This window comes from Cynocephalus volans, chromosome 5 (genome assembly GCF_027409185.1).
Source record: "Cynocephalus volans isolate mCynVol1 chromosome 5, mCynVol1.pri, whole genome shotgun sequence".
NCBI lineage: Eukaryota > Metazoa > Chordata > Mammalia > Dermoptera > Cynocephalidae > Cynocephalus > Cynocephalus volans.
Window position 1 is genome coordinate 134,838,332 of NC_084464.1, and position 19,115 is coordinate 134,857,446.

The 19,115-nt window shown below is 42.2% G+C and overlaps 1 protein-coding gene across 1 annotated transcript; it reads right to left on the reverse strand.

Annotated features, from left to right (window-relative positions):
* Positions 1-9,931: 9,931 nt before the first annotated feature.
* SGK1 (serum/glucocorticoid regulated kinase 1) lies at positions 9,932-15,480 on the reverse strand. Its single transcript, XM_063096411.1, has 12 exons — positions 15,364-15,480; positions 15,165-15,240; positions 14,648-14,723; positions 14,135-14,239; positions 13,956-14,039; positions 13,707-13,838; positions 13,351-13,463; positions 12,882-13,005; positions 12,331-12,426; positions 11,684-11,839; positions 11,486-11,575; positions 9,932-11,086 (listed from the first exon to the last, which is right to left on the reverse strand). Exons 1-12 carry the CDS (start codon positions 15,437-15,439, stop codon positions 10,919-10,921), a joined length of 1,296 nt encoding a protein of 431 aa, XP_062952481.1. The 5' UTR covers positions 15,440-15,480; the 3' UTR covers positions 9,932-10,918.
* Positions 15,481-19,115: the final 3,635 nt, after the last annotated feature.

Sequence of the window (19,115 nt, forward strand, 5' to 3'; positions counted from 1 at the left end):
TCAGAACACCTCTGTGAGGAATGTGGAGTATATATTACTATCCCTTAAACACACCTTAGATACCATTAAACATAAGAAACTGCCTCTCAGGAGATTTGTAACAGATTTTAATGGAGCTATTCACTTTGAAATGGCCCATTCACTTTTGAGCTACGTGTTCCAAAGTTATTAACCGGTGACCTTTGGTCCTTTCTCCAGTTTCAAGATTCTGTCTCATAAAAAGGCAATTTCTATGGGAGGGAGACTAAAATAGCTGGCCTATATATTCCTGGCCGTGGTTCCATTACTCACTGCTCAGTAAACATGCCATGACACTCAAAATAGACCTGAAAAACAGAAAATGCTCTGGTGTCAGAAACAGTGGCTTCCAATTCTGGCCCTTCCACCTGCCCCACGGGTGTCTCGTCATTTAAACTTTTCAGAGCCTCAGTGTTATCATATGTAAAAAGGGAATAGAGGGCTGGCCAGTTAGCTCAGCTTGTTAGAGCTTGGTGCTGACTGAACCAAGGTCCAGGGTTCAGTCCTAGTACCAGCCAGCTGCCAAAAAAAAAAAAAGAGAGAGAAATATTTTACCCTGTTTGCCGTACTAGTCTGATAAAAAGATAAAATGAGTTAACATATCGTAGCGTCAAGTGTTCTATGAATGTAGGTTATTACTACTTCCTCTGAAAGCCTATTTCATGTGAGCTCATTAAAATCCTTCCCATTCCTTTAATCCTGCTCAAACCATGATTCCCATATGGAAGACTTTTGGTTTTTTAAATCATAAGATGACTGCCAGCCTCGCTGACCTTGATGTACCTATTGTCTACCTGTTTATTAATTAGCTAATCACATGACTTAAGAGTCTTGGATATTTTCTTTTATTCACTTTACAGGTTTAACTTTTGTATTTAGGTCTTAAGTCATCTGCTGTTGATTTTTAAATTCATGTGAAGTAAGGATCCAACTTATTTTTCTTCATATAATGAGCTGAATTATCTAAGATCACTTAGAAAATAATCCACACTTTCTCCATTGATTTGTGGTGGCACTAATCTCACATTCTGCATACCATCTCTTCTGTGCCATTTATCCATTTCTCTCTCCAAACACCAATAGCATGTGGTTTTAAATACCGTTTTAATGTCCTTGTATTATGTCTTAAGATCTTGTAGATCTGGTTTCCTTTCTTTACTCTCCATTTTCTATTGTAGTGGATCAATTCTTTCAGGTAAATTTTAGATAAAATATTAGTAGGTATACCTCTTTCATATACCTTTGACAATTTTTCAATTCCCCCAAAAATCCTTTTAAGATTTGCATTGCAGATTTACTAAATCTATAGGTAAATTTTTAAAGAATCAAAATCTTTGCAAAATTATGACATCTCATTCATTAACATGTCATTTCATGTGGTCAGTCCCTTTAACAGAATTAATTTCTTTTCCTTACAAAATGTTTGTGCATTGTGTTAATTCCTAGATACTTTGTAATTTTTGCTGTAACTGTACATGAAATCTTTTTTTTCCCTGTTATGTTTTCAAACTTTTATTGCTGAGTGGAAGAATGTTATTGTTGAAGGTAGGTACTATATGAGGCTACCTTGTTGAACTCCTCAATTAGGTCTTATAGTTTTTTGATTTCCTTGGTTTTTCTGTATAAATAATCACATCATCTGCATCAATGACTATTTTATCTTTTCTTTCATGACACTTATACCTCTTATTTCTTTTTCTGGTCTTTTCGTATGGCTGAGACTTCTAAAACTGTATTGAATATGTTAAATAATGGCAAGGATTCATGTTATCAGGATCTCTCTTTTTTTTCTCTCTCTCTTCTGTCTCTATCTCTCTCTCTCCCATGTGTGATTTTCATTTAAATAAGGCTTAAAGAATGGTGAAATAATAATTTAGATTTGCTGTATGTAATAATACCTTTTATACCTTTCTAAAAACTGATTGTTCACATATATGGTTTCCTCATATTAAGGATTGGCAGGATGGAGAGCAACTCTTAATCTCTGCATTTTGGGATTTAATTTCTTGAACAAGCTTCCTGCTTTTAAATGGAAAGAATTTTCGAAGTCAGTTCAAATAAACATTCACCTCCAGATGTCTTTAAAAACTGGTTTCTACTAAGTAACAAAACTCTCAGTAGTACAATCCTTTAGAAGAGTCTTAAAGAACTCCTGGAGTCCTCAAGTCTTAAAGTATAAGATTCCATAAAACCAGGACATGGAAGTAATTTCTTTAAATATTGTGTCTTTAATTGATCTGCCTATGGAAGCTGGAAAGGTCTGCATGCCTAGGAATCTGAAGGCACATGACTATTCTCAATGCTTTTAAAGATGCACAACTGGAGGAATTCATTGGAAGCAATGTTTTAGGTTATGAAACCTAAGATCTTAGCAGTCCCAGCCCCCAAATCCCCAATCAAGTGCCAGTAGCACCAGTAATTACTTATGTATTAAATCATTAAACATTTTTCTGCATTCCTGACACATTATTTCAGATCCTTTACAGTACAAAAGAAGTGCTTTTAGTCCCTTTTGGGAAAGAAGAAACCCAGGTTCCTAGAGACTGAATAGTGGAGCTGGGTTTCAAAAATCAGGTTTTCGTAATCTACTATGCAGCCTCCCTCAACATACCTTTTCTTGGCTTTCTATTCATTGTAATTCATCATAGCTTGGCCAGGCTGATTCCTTATCCTTTTACTGAAAGACAGAAAATTCATCAGATTATTATAAACAATGTGTGATCCATTTCTCTTGTGAGTGAATGAGTGGTCTGCTAAAAAAGGGATCTATGAAATGATCCTGGTTCATACACTAGGAGCCTATTTTTTTCCTTTCCCAAACTGGTTATGGAATTCTGATGGAAGTTGGGGCCACCAGGTGTGTGGATTTGATGGGAAGCTGAAGACAGTCTCTATTACCATCAGCTTGGCAGGATGGACTTTGTGTCATCCAATGCCAAATTATTGTCTCTCTTAGAAGCCCATTCCTTCCTCACAGGTGCATAGTTGGGAGAAGAGTTCTCAGTCTCCATTGTTTTGGATTTTGTTTTTTGTTGTGTTGCTCACAGATAAGGAATGGACAAGAATGCAAAAGAGGGGACAACTCATTGAATTTTATGTAATTGCATATGAGATTAGATTAGAATATTTATAGGTGTTTCTGTCCACAGACTAATTTAACTTGGCCAAGCAGTGGTTTTAGTTTTCTATTTTCATTACTATTTTTAATTTTTGTGCCTTTAAGAAAAAATGCATTGCCCATGGCCCTGGCTGTCTCATTTTTATAGGATTTACAAGCCTGGCTCCTGAAGGCATTGAGTTTATGACCTCTGGACCTAGAGAGATCTCTCATTCTGACATTAGTATGATTCTACGATATTGGAAAGGACAGGATAGCTCACAGGGATAGTGACTTACAAGAATATAGGAACCACTGGAAGGGAAAGTATCCTCTAATCAGGAAACTTTCAAGAAGTTTAAGTATGCTATAGGCATAAAAGAGCTATTTAATGACAGGAAATCAAGATGGTTTCCACCCTGATTTAGAGACATTGTTGCTAGAGTGAAGTTGCATTTTTAAGGATGAGCTGTTAGGTTCTAGAAACTGTGTTGGCAAAGCAAAAATCCTACATAGCTGCAAAGGGCAACCTTGACAGCCAATGCTTGTGTCTCAGTAAGTCGGCTACTACAGTGTGTTCGTTTTTTTCTGTAGCAGAAAACCAGATTGCTGTGTGTCTGCATTCAGCACCAGGTGAAAAATTCGGCACTAATTATAAAAATTATGTTGCACCAACAATCTTGAAGCACTAGAATTACACAAGTGAGCTTTTGAACTTTAAAAAAATATGATCAATTAGGACAACTTTTTAAAAAATCAACCAAATCCCTCCTATGCTATTCCTTTAAAATTCTAGACCTAATCTTAGTCAAAAGGCTTAGAAGCAATTCCTTTAAATTCTTATTTAAAAGCACCCATGTTATCGGAAACCTATGTGCTCGTACGTGCACACCAAATTCCCAAAAGCGTACACTAGAAAAGCTTAGTATTGATTATCTCCCGCCAGGAGAAATTAAGATGGGAAAAGCCAAGAGAGGCTATTATGAAATTATTACCCACTTCAGGGCTGGTGGTTACTCAGTTGGTTAGAACATGGTATTACAATATCAAGGTTAAGGGTTCAGAACCTCCTACCTGCCAGTTGCAAATTAGTAAATAAAGAAAGAAAAAAATTATGACCCACTTTCAACCCTTCATGTTTTTATTGATTTGCTTGCTTACTTATTTAACCATGAGCATATTATCCCCATGTAAATAAAATAATAATTTAAGGAAACATCATTTCATTCACATTCTCTGCTCCTCCTTATTTCTTATTTTGTTTGCTGTATTTTAAAATAATTGTACATATGTTTGATTTGAAAAATTACATTTTCTCTAGATTTATCCCAAAGTGTTTATTATTAGGTAGCGTGTAATTTAATTCCAGCATCAAATCATTTCTGTATGACTCTTTTTAAAATGATCTTTCAGAGGAAAATATAAGCATTGTTTTCAATTAGGACCCCAAATCATTTTGAGCTTAAGCTTAATCGATTTAATTAAATAAACTTTAATTTAATTGTTGTCAAAACAGAGCTGTGCTGAGCATTGTTGTCAACACTTTAACACACTTGGAATCAAACGGTTTAGTTCAGGTTAGGGAGGACAGTGATTTTGGCCCTCTGGAATGCTATGTTAAGAGTCTATGACTATCAAAAGTAGCAAGAAAATAAGATTCAGCAGAATTGTGTTAAAATCATCCAGATGTCATGAACAAATTGGCAGTCACTAATCTGTTTAATGTATGTGTATGTAAAGTGACATGGTGTCTTTAGTCTGATTACCCTTGGTCTGCTGTTCTCAGGAAGTGCTTGCCCACAGGTACATCTCTCGTGAACAGCCTGTACCTTCTATATTGTTATTGCAGCATTGTTATTACGCCTGCCATGGTACACCAGGTGGAGCACAGGACAGAGACACAGAAAAGAGAAAACGGAGAGCCCTGCCCATCGGAGTCTACAGTTTCCAAGATGTCCAAATACACAAAGATATCTGAACACAGTGTTATAGGTAAGCACTAAATAAACATTAAGGATTGCTCCTAGTTTTGTGCTAAAGTTCTTCACACAAAACACTAGGGGTTAGAAAGCAGAGAAAATATATAAAATTAAACATGTCCTCATAAAGCAAGTGTGTAGTGACCATATTAAACTAGGAAACATCACATGCAAGCCACAGCAAAGTCTAAGCGATAATAATTTAATTTTTGGTGTGGATAATTAGTTAACAATTTTCATGCAATACGAGAAAAGCATTTAAATAATTTCTCAAATTGTGCTCAATTCATTTAGATGAGTGTGTGTTTCTTCACAGAAGTATTGCTCTAACACCAGAAAGAGTTTTAACATCGCTATGCTCCTAATACAAGTCTTGAGGCACATGGAATAAGATTTTAGGACTTTTTGATGGATGCGGAGAGAAATTAATTACCTAAGAGGATGGGGTAGAAGTTGACTAGTGTGTAACATCTTGCCTTGTCAATTAAATCCATTGATTATTGATTGGCTGGGGATGTTGAAGAAACTGGTGGGTGGCCTTTGTCCTAGAAGATGTTATTGCAGCTGTGACAATCACTTCAATAAGTTAAGTCAATTGCATTAAAGAAATAAATTACATTAAATGTGCTTTGCTTTGGATTCATGCTTCTTCTTCCTCCATTCCCAATAAGTTCCATTTATTTGGGGACCTTCAAAACATCTTTTCTCTGTCCACTTTTCGCCACCAACACTGGGATGACTGCTGGATGTCTCCTGAGTGGCTTTTTATTTTTCAGTCCTAAGTTCTCTCCACTCTCACGCCTCTTAGCAAGAGCTACCAGAACACTCCTTTTGATCACTTCTTCCTCATAAACCTCCAAATGCTTCTCTTTGCTGCCTTATGAAATCTAAACTTCTCCATGGGATTTGCAGAACATGAACAACATGGTCTACTTTCCTACTCAAAATTATTTCCTGCTGCTTTTTAATATCTTTTTCTCTTATACTCTAGTAAAGAGGAGGGGAAATTGGAAAAGGCAGTGGGTGGGGAAGGAAGAAATTGATTAGCATTCTTTGAATTCCAGTTCCTTCTGGCCATGTCTCGTGTATTACCGTGAGGAGATGGGCACTGGCCACATTCCTCCCCCTGAAGAAACTGCAGTTAGGAGGGGTTTGCCCAAGTGACTACTTGCCCAAAGCTAGAAAGCTGGTCAGGAGAGCTGGAATTCTGACCTAGGTTTGTCTGAGTTCCTTCCTTTTACCAATATCCCATTCATTGTGCTTATTATGCAAGTTGCCCCTTGCCACAACCACTACCAGCCTACACCTGAAATGCCCTTCTTCCTGCCTCATTTCCAAGATCCAATTCCTCGAAGACAGCCCACCTAAATCCTAAGCATCTCTCTCCTAAACTACCTGAAAACTTAGCCCCTTTGACTGACCCCCAAATTGGTAAGGTGGGGTCCCTGCTATGTGTTCCCATAATATCCTGTTTTTATCATGCCATGTATTTTTTATAAACATTTTTATTGTTATATAACAAATACAGAGGAAAGTGCATGTGTCATAACTGTATAACTTGGTGAAATATCAAAAAGCAAAACCACTCATCAGATCAGGAAATTAACAGCACCCAGAAGACGGTTCTCTCAACAATTAGCTCTACCTTCCTCCCTGTAGGTCCCCATATCCTGACTTCCAAGTAGATTCATTTTGTATGCCTCCTTTTAAATTTTACAGAAATCAAATCATACAGCTTGGTTCTTGTTTGTGGGATTGATTCCTTGTTGTTTTACATAGCAATTATTCATTCATTTTCATTTTATAGTACTCCATTATATGAAAACACACTCATTTATTCATTTTACTGCTGGTGGACATTTCAGATTGTTCTTGTTTTGGGACTAACACGAAGAGTGTTACTGTGAACATTATTGCAATTTTTTGTTTGTTTGTTTTTGGTGGCTGGCTGCTAAGCACCGCTATCTAACCAAGTAAGCTAACTGGCTAACTCTATTGCAAATTTTTTATTGCGTATACAAGGGCTCTTCAAAAGTGCATGGAAAGATCTGTGTTACCTTTTAATTCCACTTTTTCATGAACTTTTTGAAATACCCTCTCATGTACACTCTTTGTAGCATCTATCACAGAGTGGAACTACAGGGTCCTAGGTTATACATACATACATATTTAGTTAGTTTTCCAGAATGGCATACCAGTTTATGATCCCACCGCAATGTATATTTTTGCAGCTGTTTCTCATCTTCATCAACCACCGATAGTGTTTATAGCTGCAAAATTTCTCTCTTCTTCTTCCTCTCACTCTTTGCCCAGCATGACACCTAGAAAGTACCTTCATAAAAGTCTGGTGAATTAATAAATGAATGACTAACAAACACACAGTTTGCTTTTATATTCTTCTGTCACCTCTTTGGCAGGATAAAGTAATGGTTACAAGTGTAGGCTTTGGGGCTGGACTGTCATGATTTGATGTCTGAACTCACCACTTACTAACCAGCAAGTTACCATTCTGTGCTAGTTTCCTCACTTTTGACATCTCAGAGTCGTTATAAAGATAAATTGAGCACAAAATACTTAGAAAAATATCTGGCATATAGTAAGAGCTCAGTGGTACTGGCTATTATTATTATTATCCAATCCTTAGAGTTCCTAGAACTAGAATCCATTAGTAGGAACTGGGTCATCCCCCTGTGAAACCTGTTCTAGGCACCCCACCCCACAGAGAGCCTCTGAATTTCTGAAATTCTCTTTACCCCTCAAAGAGAATATTTATAAACATTTTTTATATGTTTTGTCGTATATTATGGGTAGGTCTCCTCAAGTAGGTGGCAAATTCTATAAGAACCATGATTGACTTATTAGTTTTAGAGTCATATTTTAATTTATGGAAATCTTAGCGAGGTAAGTTCCCCCAAACCCATAACTAAGCAACTCAGAGCTGGAGAGCTGTGGGGAAGCAAGTTATCCCTTATTTAATCATCATGCTCAAATGTAGGCTGGCTGCAGCTCAGGGAACAGGCTGACGGGGGTGTGCCCACTCTCTAGAATAAAAGATACCTCTGCACGCATGGTGTTTGACATCGCGGTGCTTAGTAAATATTTGGCGTGTGTTTATTGATCTCTTGTTCTTTCTTGACTTCCTTGTTCTTGCCTTCTTCCCTTCCCACCCACTTGTGCTTGATCTAATCTCCCATGTGTGTGACAATGCCTGGGACTCCTCTGGCACCTTCCCATCCTGGAGTAATGCAAATCAGATCTTAGACAGTGACTGACGATAACCCAATCAACCCCATTTCTGCCCTTAAAAAATAAAAAACCTTTTTAATCCACGACTGGCCCCTCTGAGTTATCTAAGAAATTGTAGTTTCTTAGCCTGTAAGAACTGTGTTCAGATAAAAATGTGATGTAAGCATAGCTATTATTGATAATGAGGGGGAAATACACAAAAAATCTCCCTGTCAGAGCTGGCATCAGTCTTTACCAGGAAAATGCATGCTTTGGATTCCACTTGTCGTGTGGGTTTGGTAGGGAATTTAATACGTAGCTAATGCCTGTAGAGTGGAGGAGTTAACTGCAGAGCAAGAGCCGTGGCCCACCCTGAGCAAGAACTCATGCACTGGCTTTGATCCCGTCGTTCCTTTGTTGGATTATGGGGGAGAAAGACTAAGTCATCTCCGAGCACCTGTTCAGCCCTTAGAAGCCTTGGGGGGTTATGCGGGAGAGGGAGCGAGGTAAGGTGAGATGAGGCCCAAGAGCCACAACAGGAGGAAAAAAGGTCACAGCTTTCCCTTGGGGAAATCCCTGTGCAAACCGGGAGGTCAGGGCAGAGGGAAGCAGCGGGCTTGAGTGTGCCAGCGAGATTAGGAGGCCACAGCTGCTGGAGGCCTCCCTGATTATTTGCTAGATATTAGTGTGAAAGGCCCAGGAAAGTGGAAAAGTCCAAACAATTTGTTCTCAAGACGAGGATCACCTAACCTGGTTCCACCTTCTTTCTCCCACAGTAGGTATTCCAGTGTAAACTCTAGGAGCCGGGTTTACACAGGCTCGAGAAGCTTCAGGTCTAAGCCAAGAATGTGCTCCTTCGGGGTCCCTTTTCTGAGTCCACTCTGGACTTGGGTCAGCTTTGGATCCTCTCAGAAGCCAGGAAGTCCAGCCAAGTCAGCTTTTGGGGAACATATCCACGTATTATAACATCCTCACCCTCATTAGTGGCATTCTCCTAAACTTGCTAGTTATCTTGTTTTCCACTTCAACAAACTGCTTTATTTTTTAAAAGTCTGCTTTTTCCATCGAGCTCTGTAAGGGCAGAGATTTGTCTGCTTTGCTCACAAAGCAACGATATCCCCAGCCCTTAGAAGAGCTTGGCCCAGAGAAGGTTCTCAAACATTTGTTGAAAGAATTATCTAGTACTGAAGTCAAATGTTAGGATAATCAGTACTACTTCATAGCTGTCCTTGCAAGATGGGTAAGTTGAGAAAGATTTGTTTGTTTGTTTTTTTTTTTTTGCTGCTGGCCAGTATAAGGCTTGAATCCTGGACCTTGGTGTCATCAGAACCACACTCCAACCAACTGAGCTAATCAGCCATCTCTGTTTGGATGGAGTTGAGTGACCACTAAAAAGGTCTGGAACATAGGTGAGCTTTAAGACCACCCTATACTCCCCTAGTGTCAGAAGCTGCTGCTATTGGAAGTAAACCATTAAGTTGGAGATTACAGTAGAATTTTTTAAAATTTTAAACTAACCCATTATTGCCCCCTTAACTGAAATATACAAAATAACACATGACACAATTTATGTGAATATTTTTAAAGGTTTTATTACAAACCCAAACTGGTTTATCACACACAAAAAAAGTTGTGTGGTGGAGAGGGAAGGATTGTACATATTATAACCATGTTAATTACAGTACATTAAAATGGTGGTTTACATTACAATTAAGCCTGTAAGTTAAATATACTAGTGTTACAACCCAATGTACAGACTTTCTTTATACAATACATAGAATTATCAGGAATGCAAAAAAGAAAAAACATAAATAATGCCCATTTTACAGGTGACATTTTAAACAATGAAAACACCAACAGCTTTGACTGACAACTGGGGCATTGGTCCATAAAAACCCTTTCTAAAAAATAGAAATATTTGTAGCAGCAATGCTTTCTTTAAGCATCTGAATACAAGTCATTGCCAAGACCATTTCAATAAATTTTAATTATTAACTATCTTACAAAAAAAAAAAAACAAAAAAACCAGTCTACACATAAAATTATCTTCCAAATATGGAAGAAACAAACAATGTCCCACATTGTAGTGTCCTGCAAGTGTCACATTGATGCTTATAACAAAATCCATCTGTGATCAAGCATACCACACTCATACCACTGTTCACACAGTAAATCTACAAGGTAAAATAAAGAACTGAAACACTCTGCAATAGGAAAAGCTTTGGAGCTAACACGATCTCATCAGAAAAGGCACATTTCATAATATTCATTATCACAGCCCAGACAGACCTGCAGACAATCCTTCTCAGGAACGGCGTCCCCCTTCTAACAAGACTGCTTTGTCTGTCTAAGGCGGCACGCTGATGCTCATTTCAGAGATAGCACCACGTTGGAAGGAAGAATAAAAATGAAAACCTTATGAGAGGAAGATGTGCTCTTTGAAAAGCTTCCAGCAAACAGTGTGCAATAAGATTGCTAAGCTTCCAGAGATGTGCAAATTCTCTTTTAAGATGTCCTGTCAGCTGGCAGCTCTGCCAAAAGGCTAACTAAAACATTTAAAAACACACATAAAATCCTTCAAAACCAACCCTAAAACTGTTTAGAGGAAAGAGTCGATGGGAGGTGCATATGAAAAGCCCAGGAAGGCCTCAGCAGCTTCCTTGACGCTGGCGGTGATGAGAATGCTATCAGGAGACCTGCCAATGGAGTTGGGGACAGGTTCTTCAGTAAACTCAGGATCAAAGTGCCGCAGGTCACTGGGTCCACTCTGTTACAGGAAGAAAAAAAAACACATTGTCAAAAATTCACACTGGATACAGGACAGGGAAATGTTGATTTGGGCTTTAAATAATACTGGAGCTCAAATCTTTAGGACTCTATATGGAAATTCCCATAATCACCCACCTCAAACATAGTACCCCAACAGCGACATACAATCTAAATAACAAGGATGATGTTCGTTCTTTGGTGCTTTGATTGATAAATGTGTTTTAAAAATTTTGAGTTTAGTCAGGACAAAAATACTACTTTTTCTCTAGGGAAAATAATGGTCTGTAGATAAAACCTCTGCCAGTTTATGCCTTGAGGTTCCCCACCCACAGTAATCCTGACTTAAAAGAAATGCTCTTTGGGCCTCACTATACTTAGAAAAGACACAGATACTCACCACATTTGGGTTAAAAGGTGGAGTAATCTTCTTATTAATGAGATCATCCCAGTTCATTAGGGAGAAGAAGACATGATTCTTAATCTCCATCTGTTGAGAAGAAACCCAAGATTAATTTAGACAGGTGGAATTCAGTAAGGGCAGTAAAGCCTAGTATACCTCCCAGCCAGCCCAGTAGAACTGGAAAACATCACTCACAAAGTCATCCTTGGCACCGAGCCTCTTTGTCCTGTCCTTCTGCAGGAGGCCCTCCAGGAGGTGTCTTGCGGAATTCGTGATATTTGGTTTCAACTGGAGGGGCTTGTTCAGAATGTTGTCGTACATCTCAGCTGTGTTTCGGCTATAAAAAGGCGGCTGAAAGATGGGGAAAAATTTACTTCGTACTCCAAATTTACTTCGTACTCCACTGGAAGTTTTGTGTAGCATATATTACCAATAAAGAAAAATATTCAAACTGCCATGTATTAAGCTGGATTTGAGAAAGTCTTTCCCTTGAGGTTTTCTTTGCCTTTGATTTTTAAGGGTCTATTTTGCAAACCCTTATTTGGGGGAGAGGAGGTGAGAGGTGGTAGTGATGCTAATAAGCCATGGCTTTCACAGGTTAAGTGTGGTCCTATCTAAAATGAAAAATCCACTAGGTAAGAGACTGCTCTTATATACTCATAAAATAATGAATATGCCTCTCTCAGCAAATTTTGATAAGCTTACTGATAAGGGACAGATACAATGGCCAGGCCTACATTTTGGCTTGTGCCCAGGTAAGTCTGGATGGCAGGAAGACAATATTATAGGGTGTAGGGACATTGAAGCCGGGGATGTTCCACAGTTCCCAGAGTGCTACTCACCAGGCCATAGAGCATCTCATATAAGACGGCCCCCAGGCACCACCAGTCCACAGTCCTGTCATAAGGCTGCTTATGAAGCACTTCAGGTGCGAGATACTGAAAGACAGACCAGGAAAACTGAGGTTAGAATCTGTAAATCCAGGCAATCCCAAGACCAGGCATGGGAGACTTTGAAAAGGCTGACAGCCCCAGAGTCAACTTGGAAGATTTCTTTAGATTACTTCCTGAGAAAAACAGCTATACTTATTAAGCCTGACTGGCCACCTATGTGTACTGATATTTAGGAAGCTTCTGGGCACCCAATGGATATCTTACTTGGAGACTTAGAAACCTTTCATGACATGGATCTTACAAGCAGCTAGTTTTAATTAAAGGAACAGAAGGCCTTGGAATGTCTCATGCTGTATCAAATAGCAAATATATTTTACTTGCACTGAATTATACTAAGAGATTTTTGAGAAAAATTTACTCTTTGGTAGCTGCCAGCATTAATGCACATATGTTTCCTGGAAAGAGGGGTAGACCAGGCACCAAATCAAGAGGGCTCCTACCTCAGGTGTGCCACAGAAGGTGGATGTCGTGCCGTTGTGTTCAATGTTCTCCTTGCAGAGTCCAAAGTCAGTAAGGACAATGTGTCCCTGTGAATCTAGCAAAATATTCTCTGGTTTTAAGTCTCTGTAAGAAAAAAATGAATAGAAAAGTAGTTGCATAAGCTAATTTCATCTCATAAGAAATCCTCTGTAAAGATAATTGCTAAGGGTATTAGAAGCATTTAAAATTCATGGCAGTTTATATAGTGAATAAAAAAGGGAGTACTTGTTCTGCTAATCTATTTTGGATTAGGTACAATCCTAGCTGGCTGGTTCCCAACTAGGAATCAAGACAGTTCACATGCTAGGGGAGCTGGTTTTAGGTGACCAAGTTGCACATAAACACGAATTATGTGAAGGCTCTATCAAAGGCTAGGGCTATGTCTCTATTATACCCAGGAAGGCAGACTTTAAGAGCTCCTTGACTTACCTATAAACGATGTTCAGAGAGTGCAGGTAACCCAAGGCACTGGCTATTTCAGCAGCATAGAAACGAGCCCGTGGTTCCAGGAAGCAGCGCTCCCTCTGGAGGTGGTAGAACAACTGCAGGAGACAGACAAAATTAGTTTGGGTTGCCAAAGCATTTAATTAGTCTTGACATATATAGCCAATGAGAACAATTACAGGAAGTGGCCTAAATAATCCACTAACTATTTGAAACCTGGCAGATTAAAGAAAAAGCTAATTCCCGTAACTCCCCCACCCCACCCAAGTATCTTTGAAAACTTTCTTCTCAAACTAAAACTAGGCAAGACACCAAGGGTTGGCTTCTGTTCCTCTGCTCACCTCTCCACCATTAATGTAGTCAAGGACAAAGTACAGTTTGTCCGCAGTCTGGAAAGAGAAGTGAAGGCCCACTAGGAAAGGGTGTTTCACGTTCTTCAGTAGAACATTCCTCTCTGACATAATATGCTTCTCCTAAGAAAGGATAATGAAGATTTAGTGACAAATTTCAACTTGGTACCAAAATTCTAAGGTAAAGATTATTTAATGAGGGTCTGCCTCCAACTCCAACCCACCAAACACATCTCCTACCTCCTTCTTTTTCAGGATTGCTTTCTTCTGTAAAACTTTGACTGCATAAAACACTTCTTCTGCCTTGTGTCTTGCTAGAAGAACCTGAAATTGTAATTTAAAAAATCATTTTTCTATCCTTACGCAGGGAGAATGTAAATTGAAAAAGTGTATAGAAAGGTCTTCAGATTTGAAATTACCTTTCCAAAACTGCCCTTCCCAATCACTTTCAAAAAGTGAAAGTCAGATGGTTTAGCATGAGGATTGGATGACGGACCAAGGTTGATTTGCTGAGAAGGACTTGGCTAGAAAAAAAAACATTTCCTTTTAATGTCACTGCTTCAAAGGAAGACATCTATAACAAGGTAGGGGCAGTGTAAGATTTTACACATACAAATAACTGAGGCAAGCCACCATATAACTATAAACACATTCAAAACTACTTTAAATCCATACATATTATTTCAAATGAGTATGGAAATTACATAAATCATGTCGTAAACAGATGAAACTTTTATGAAATATGCATTTTAAAATATTCCACTGACTCACTACTTAAGTACTTATGTCACTTGTTATGCTATGAACTAATGAGGCATTCCTGCCTTGATACTAATTTCTAGAAATGCTATTTTAGTCCATCAGTGTGGGAATACTAACTGACTCATTTACAATTTTCCTCCACAGATGCATTGCAAATAGAGAATACTTACTGGGGGAGAAGGGTTGGCATTCATAAGCTCAGGCTCCTGAGGTTGGGAGATTTTCAAAATGGACTGAACTTCAGGGCTGCAGAGAGTAAAGGAACGATTTAGAACATATAAACTTGCCACTAGGGGGCACACCAACATTGACAGTGAGTTTCTGGCTCAAATTTTCCCGGAGAATTCAGTGTTTCAACTAAAAACATCGAAATTACTCAAAGACAATAACAGTTAAAGAAAATAAACCCGGTTAAATACAGAAATTAAGGCTGTTGTTCATGGGGAGAGGGCGTGAATCAGGCAAATACGAAAAATTAATCATCCATCTCCAGAACAAGCCAAATTTAATTTCAGTGTTTAAAATGTTTCAAATAAATTATCAGCTAAGGAGAGCAGAAAAGAGATCCCCACACCGGAGGTGGGTCTTAGGCTTCTCCGTCAACACAGTGATGACAATGAGTCTTTACTGCTGGTAAATCCATACTATACTACTTATCTTTATTTCCTAAAATCCCCTCAAACTTACTGTTTGCATGCATAGGAGTTATTGGCAATCTTCTGAATAAAGTCGTTCAGGCCCATCCTCCTCTGTTTCATGAAAGCTGTGAATTAAAGGAGAAATAAACATTTAGACGGCTCCGTAACGCCCGACGCCACAGACACTAATCTGATCCGGGACTTTCAAATAATGTCCAGTTAGAGCCCAGCCTTCTTCCTGCACTCACCGATGAGAATGGCTACCATTCCCCTCATCTTGGAGTAAGTGAGGGTGCCCCTGGCAGCCTCGCTTTTCACCGTCATCGCCACCAAGAGCGCCCAGCTAGCGGTGAGCGGCGGGGAACGGCTCAGCCCACACTGCGCTGGGGCCGCGCGGCCGGCCTTATAAGCGCTGCGCCGCCGTGTGGGCGGGGCCTGGCCCCAATGAGGAAGCGGCGCGGCCCCGCCCCCCGGTCGGCCAACCCCGCGGCGGCCTGAGGCTGCCGGTTGCGTCCCCCGCGAGAGGGCGAGCCCGCGACGGGGGCGGGGGACGCGGGGACCGCCCGCCGAGCGTCCCGCTCGGGGCTGTTATCCGCTTCCATCGGCCCCCCTCCGGGCCGGAGAGAGAGAAAGCGCGGGCGGAGGGGGCGGGAGGAACGGGGAATCGGGAGTCATTTTCCACTTTTCTCATTTATTCCGTCAAGCAAGGAAATCAGGGTCGCATCGCTGAGGCGCTTTCCGCCCGGAGCGCGGCGATCGGGCTGGCTTTGTCCCCGCTCGCACCCTTCCTGCACATTCACCCCGTCGGCGCCGACCTTCTCGCCGGAATCCCACCTCGGCCTCCCCAGCCCGGGGCCGGGCAGCGCGCGCGACCCGCCCGGGGTTATCTGTCGGGCGCGGGGCAGCACAGCGCGCCGTCATCTGCGGGTCCCCCCCGCTCCCGCCGCCCTGTCACGCCGACCTCCAGCCCCCGACCCCCCGGGCCACGCCCGCGGTCCGCGCCGGAGCCGAGCGACTCCGGGGAAGCGAGCCGAGTCCCCAGCGGGAGCGGCGGCGGCGCTTACCCAGTCCGCTGAGCAGGAAGGACTCGCTCCTTTTCTGCGCCTCGGCCCGCTTCTTGTGGCGGGGCCGCAGCAGGGACTGCAGCCGGGCCCTGGCCAGCGCGCCCTGCATCTCCCCCATGCGCAGCGGACGGCGGGCGCGCGGTGGCCGAGAGCGACCGGCCAACACTGACGTTTCCTTGAAGGAGCCGCCGTGACTCAGGCCCGGCAAGATTTCCTGCCCCGAGTCCCAAAACAAACAAATGGCCCTTGTGCACGGCCGAGTCGCTTCCGAAAACGCCTTTTTTGTGCTTTTGGCCAAAACCAAGCAAGGCTGAAAAATCCCAGAACTTGGAAGAGGAGGAAGGAAGGAAAGAAAGAGGGAAGGGGGAGGGAGAGGTCAGGAATGTGAGAGGAGGGGGCGGAAATAAAATTTCGTCTCTGCACTAAAGGGAAAAAAAGTACAATCTGCATTTCGCTTTTTTTCCTCCTAAAGTAATCTCTGAGAACATTCCGTCCGTTCGTGTAAATTTTTTCCTTGCATTTTAAATCCCCGCCGTGCCAAGAACACGTGAGCAGGTGGCCCGTTAGGGGAGCGGAGGCTTCGCTCAGGGGCGACCCAGCGTGACCCAGGCGTCGCCGATTCCTCTCTCGGGGCCTGCTCCTCTCCCGCTGTCTCTCTGCAAGGTCACATTTCAGAGTCTCATGCCTTCGCTTGTCCTCATCTTCCTACCCCTCCTCGGGTTGATCTCTGGGCTGACCCAGGAGTCGTCTTAAGTTTTGCCACCTCGCTGTTTCTCGCAAGTCCCATATAAACTCACTCCTGAAAGATTAACCGTATGACTCCGCTCCAGAAAGCAGAGTCAGGAGGGAAGCTTAGGAGGCAGCTCCGGCTCTGCAGATGCCCACGCCGGTGCCTTCCCGTAGCCCCGCCGGGAGGCAGCCTGATCGCCGCGCGCCAGCTGGGGCCAGGAAGCCGCAAGCGCGGCGACTGGCCCGGGAGCCGGGCAGACAGCTACAAGTTATCCATATTCGCAGGCCCTGGTACCTGGCGCACGCTGGTGCTGTCTGCGGTGGCTGCCCTGCCGTGACCCCTGGCTTCCAGGGCCCTACCATTTTAGAGTTGCCTAGTGGATCTGACAAGCCCCGAAATACCAGCTGTCAAACCGGGAATAACATGTGAAGCACTTTTTCCTTGGTCTTGGGCAGGGATTTGTTTTGCAGGCGCAACCACCTCAATTGCCCTAATATGATCTCTAGTCTCAACTGCTTCTTGGTTTGCTCAGTTGCAGCAGCCTCAAGCTGGGAGAAAGGAATGCACATCCTCCCTCCTGGAGACTGGCTAGGAAATTTCAGTACCCACTCTTAAAAACACACTTATTATTGCCTGAAATGAAGGCTCCAACGTAAACCAAGGTTTAGGCATTGCCAAATCACAGTAACTGGCCCATGTCTGCTTCCTCTTGCATGCACTCTTCATAGAATATGACTTTGTTATTGCCGATACCCCTGCAGCCCCCATCCCACGTTCCACCATTCCTCTAACCTAGCTCAGCCAGCCCTGCTCCCACCAGGTTTCTTCCCCTTTTGAGAGGGCAAATTTTGCTCAGACTGTCCAGGAAGATCAATGCGCACAAAACAAAGATTTTTGCTTGTTTGTTTGAAAACATTCAATTAAGAAAACTTCCGGGGCCGGCCCGTGGCTCACTCGGGAGAGTGTGGTGCTGATAACACCAAGGCCATGGGTTCGGATCCCATATAGGGATGGCCGGTTAGCTCACTGGGTGAGCCTGGTGCTGACAACATCAAGTCAAGGGTTAAGATCCCCTTACCGGTCATCTTTAAAAGAAAAAAAAAAAAGAAAGAAAACTTCCAATAGAGACCTTCCCTGAACCCCACTTCATCTTTGTTCCACCCGCCCATTCAAATTATAGCAAGAAAAGCACGAACCTTTCAAAGGGGATTTTATAGCCTCCTGTTTCATTCTTCAGGTGGTCCAGGATACATAGGTTAGGGATTACTTTCTGGAGGCTAGAGATAGAGCTCAGTTATGGCTGAAGTAGCCTCCCTGCTATGTGCCTCTGATAAGGCTGGGAGCTCTGAGATGACAAGAGAGGACAAGCCAGAAGCAAGTGTCCCTGTTCTCTCATGAACCCCACTTTATATAAAAGCAAGCTGTGAAGTTCAACCCTGGGCCATTTATTCCCCCCATTGCAACATCACCCAGAAAATTACAGTCATTAGCAGCCTAGGTTTTATTACATCTCCAGCGAGACACACAAGAAATGTAACTTAACTGATTATCATCACAAATCAGTCCAGAAAAAACTCAAAACACATGCACGGGTTCATTTTCTCAGAGAAGCTCTGCGGCATGCATTCCAGGAGGGAATGTGGACTTCAAGTCAGAGGGCTCTAAGTGGAATGGAGAAGAGGCACAACTATATGATTTGTGGTTGGAACAGAAAAGGAACGTCTGGTGGGCCCCTTCCTCCCCCGACCCTCATGTTCAGCACTCGGAGCCGGATGGTCTGCTAAACTTATCATTTAATGGGGAGAAGCAAGTTGTTGAGACTGGCTTTTCTTCCAACCGGATACCTGATGGGTGGAGCAGGCGCCCCCTGTTCTGTCCCAGCAACCTACTAAGACTTCCGAACAGGAAGGTGACACACGGCAGTGGGGTGTTGGTGGGGTGGGGGGGGGACTGTATACGACGCGGGCCTGTTAACACCGCACAGGCTTTAAGTTACTCTGTGGCTGCTATTCAAACACTTGATCTGTTCTTCCTTCCTGTCGCCAGACTTTCTTTGGTCCAGATATTCCTCCTACCGGGAGAAGTCTGGCCCCTTCCCTCTTACTCCCTAGAGGCGAAATGGCCAGAGCTGCCTTACCAACTTTGCTTGTAAATGCAACCTAGAGGGCGATCGAGTTCTCTGGGAGAACCACACCAGAATGCGTGA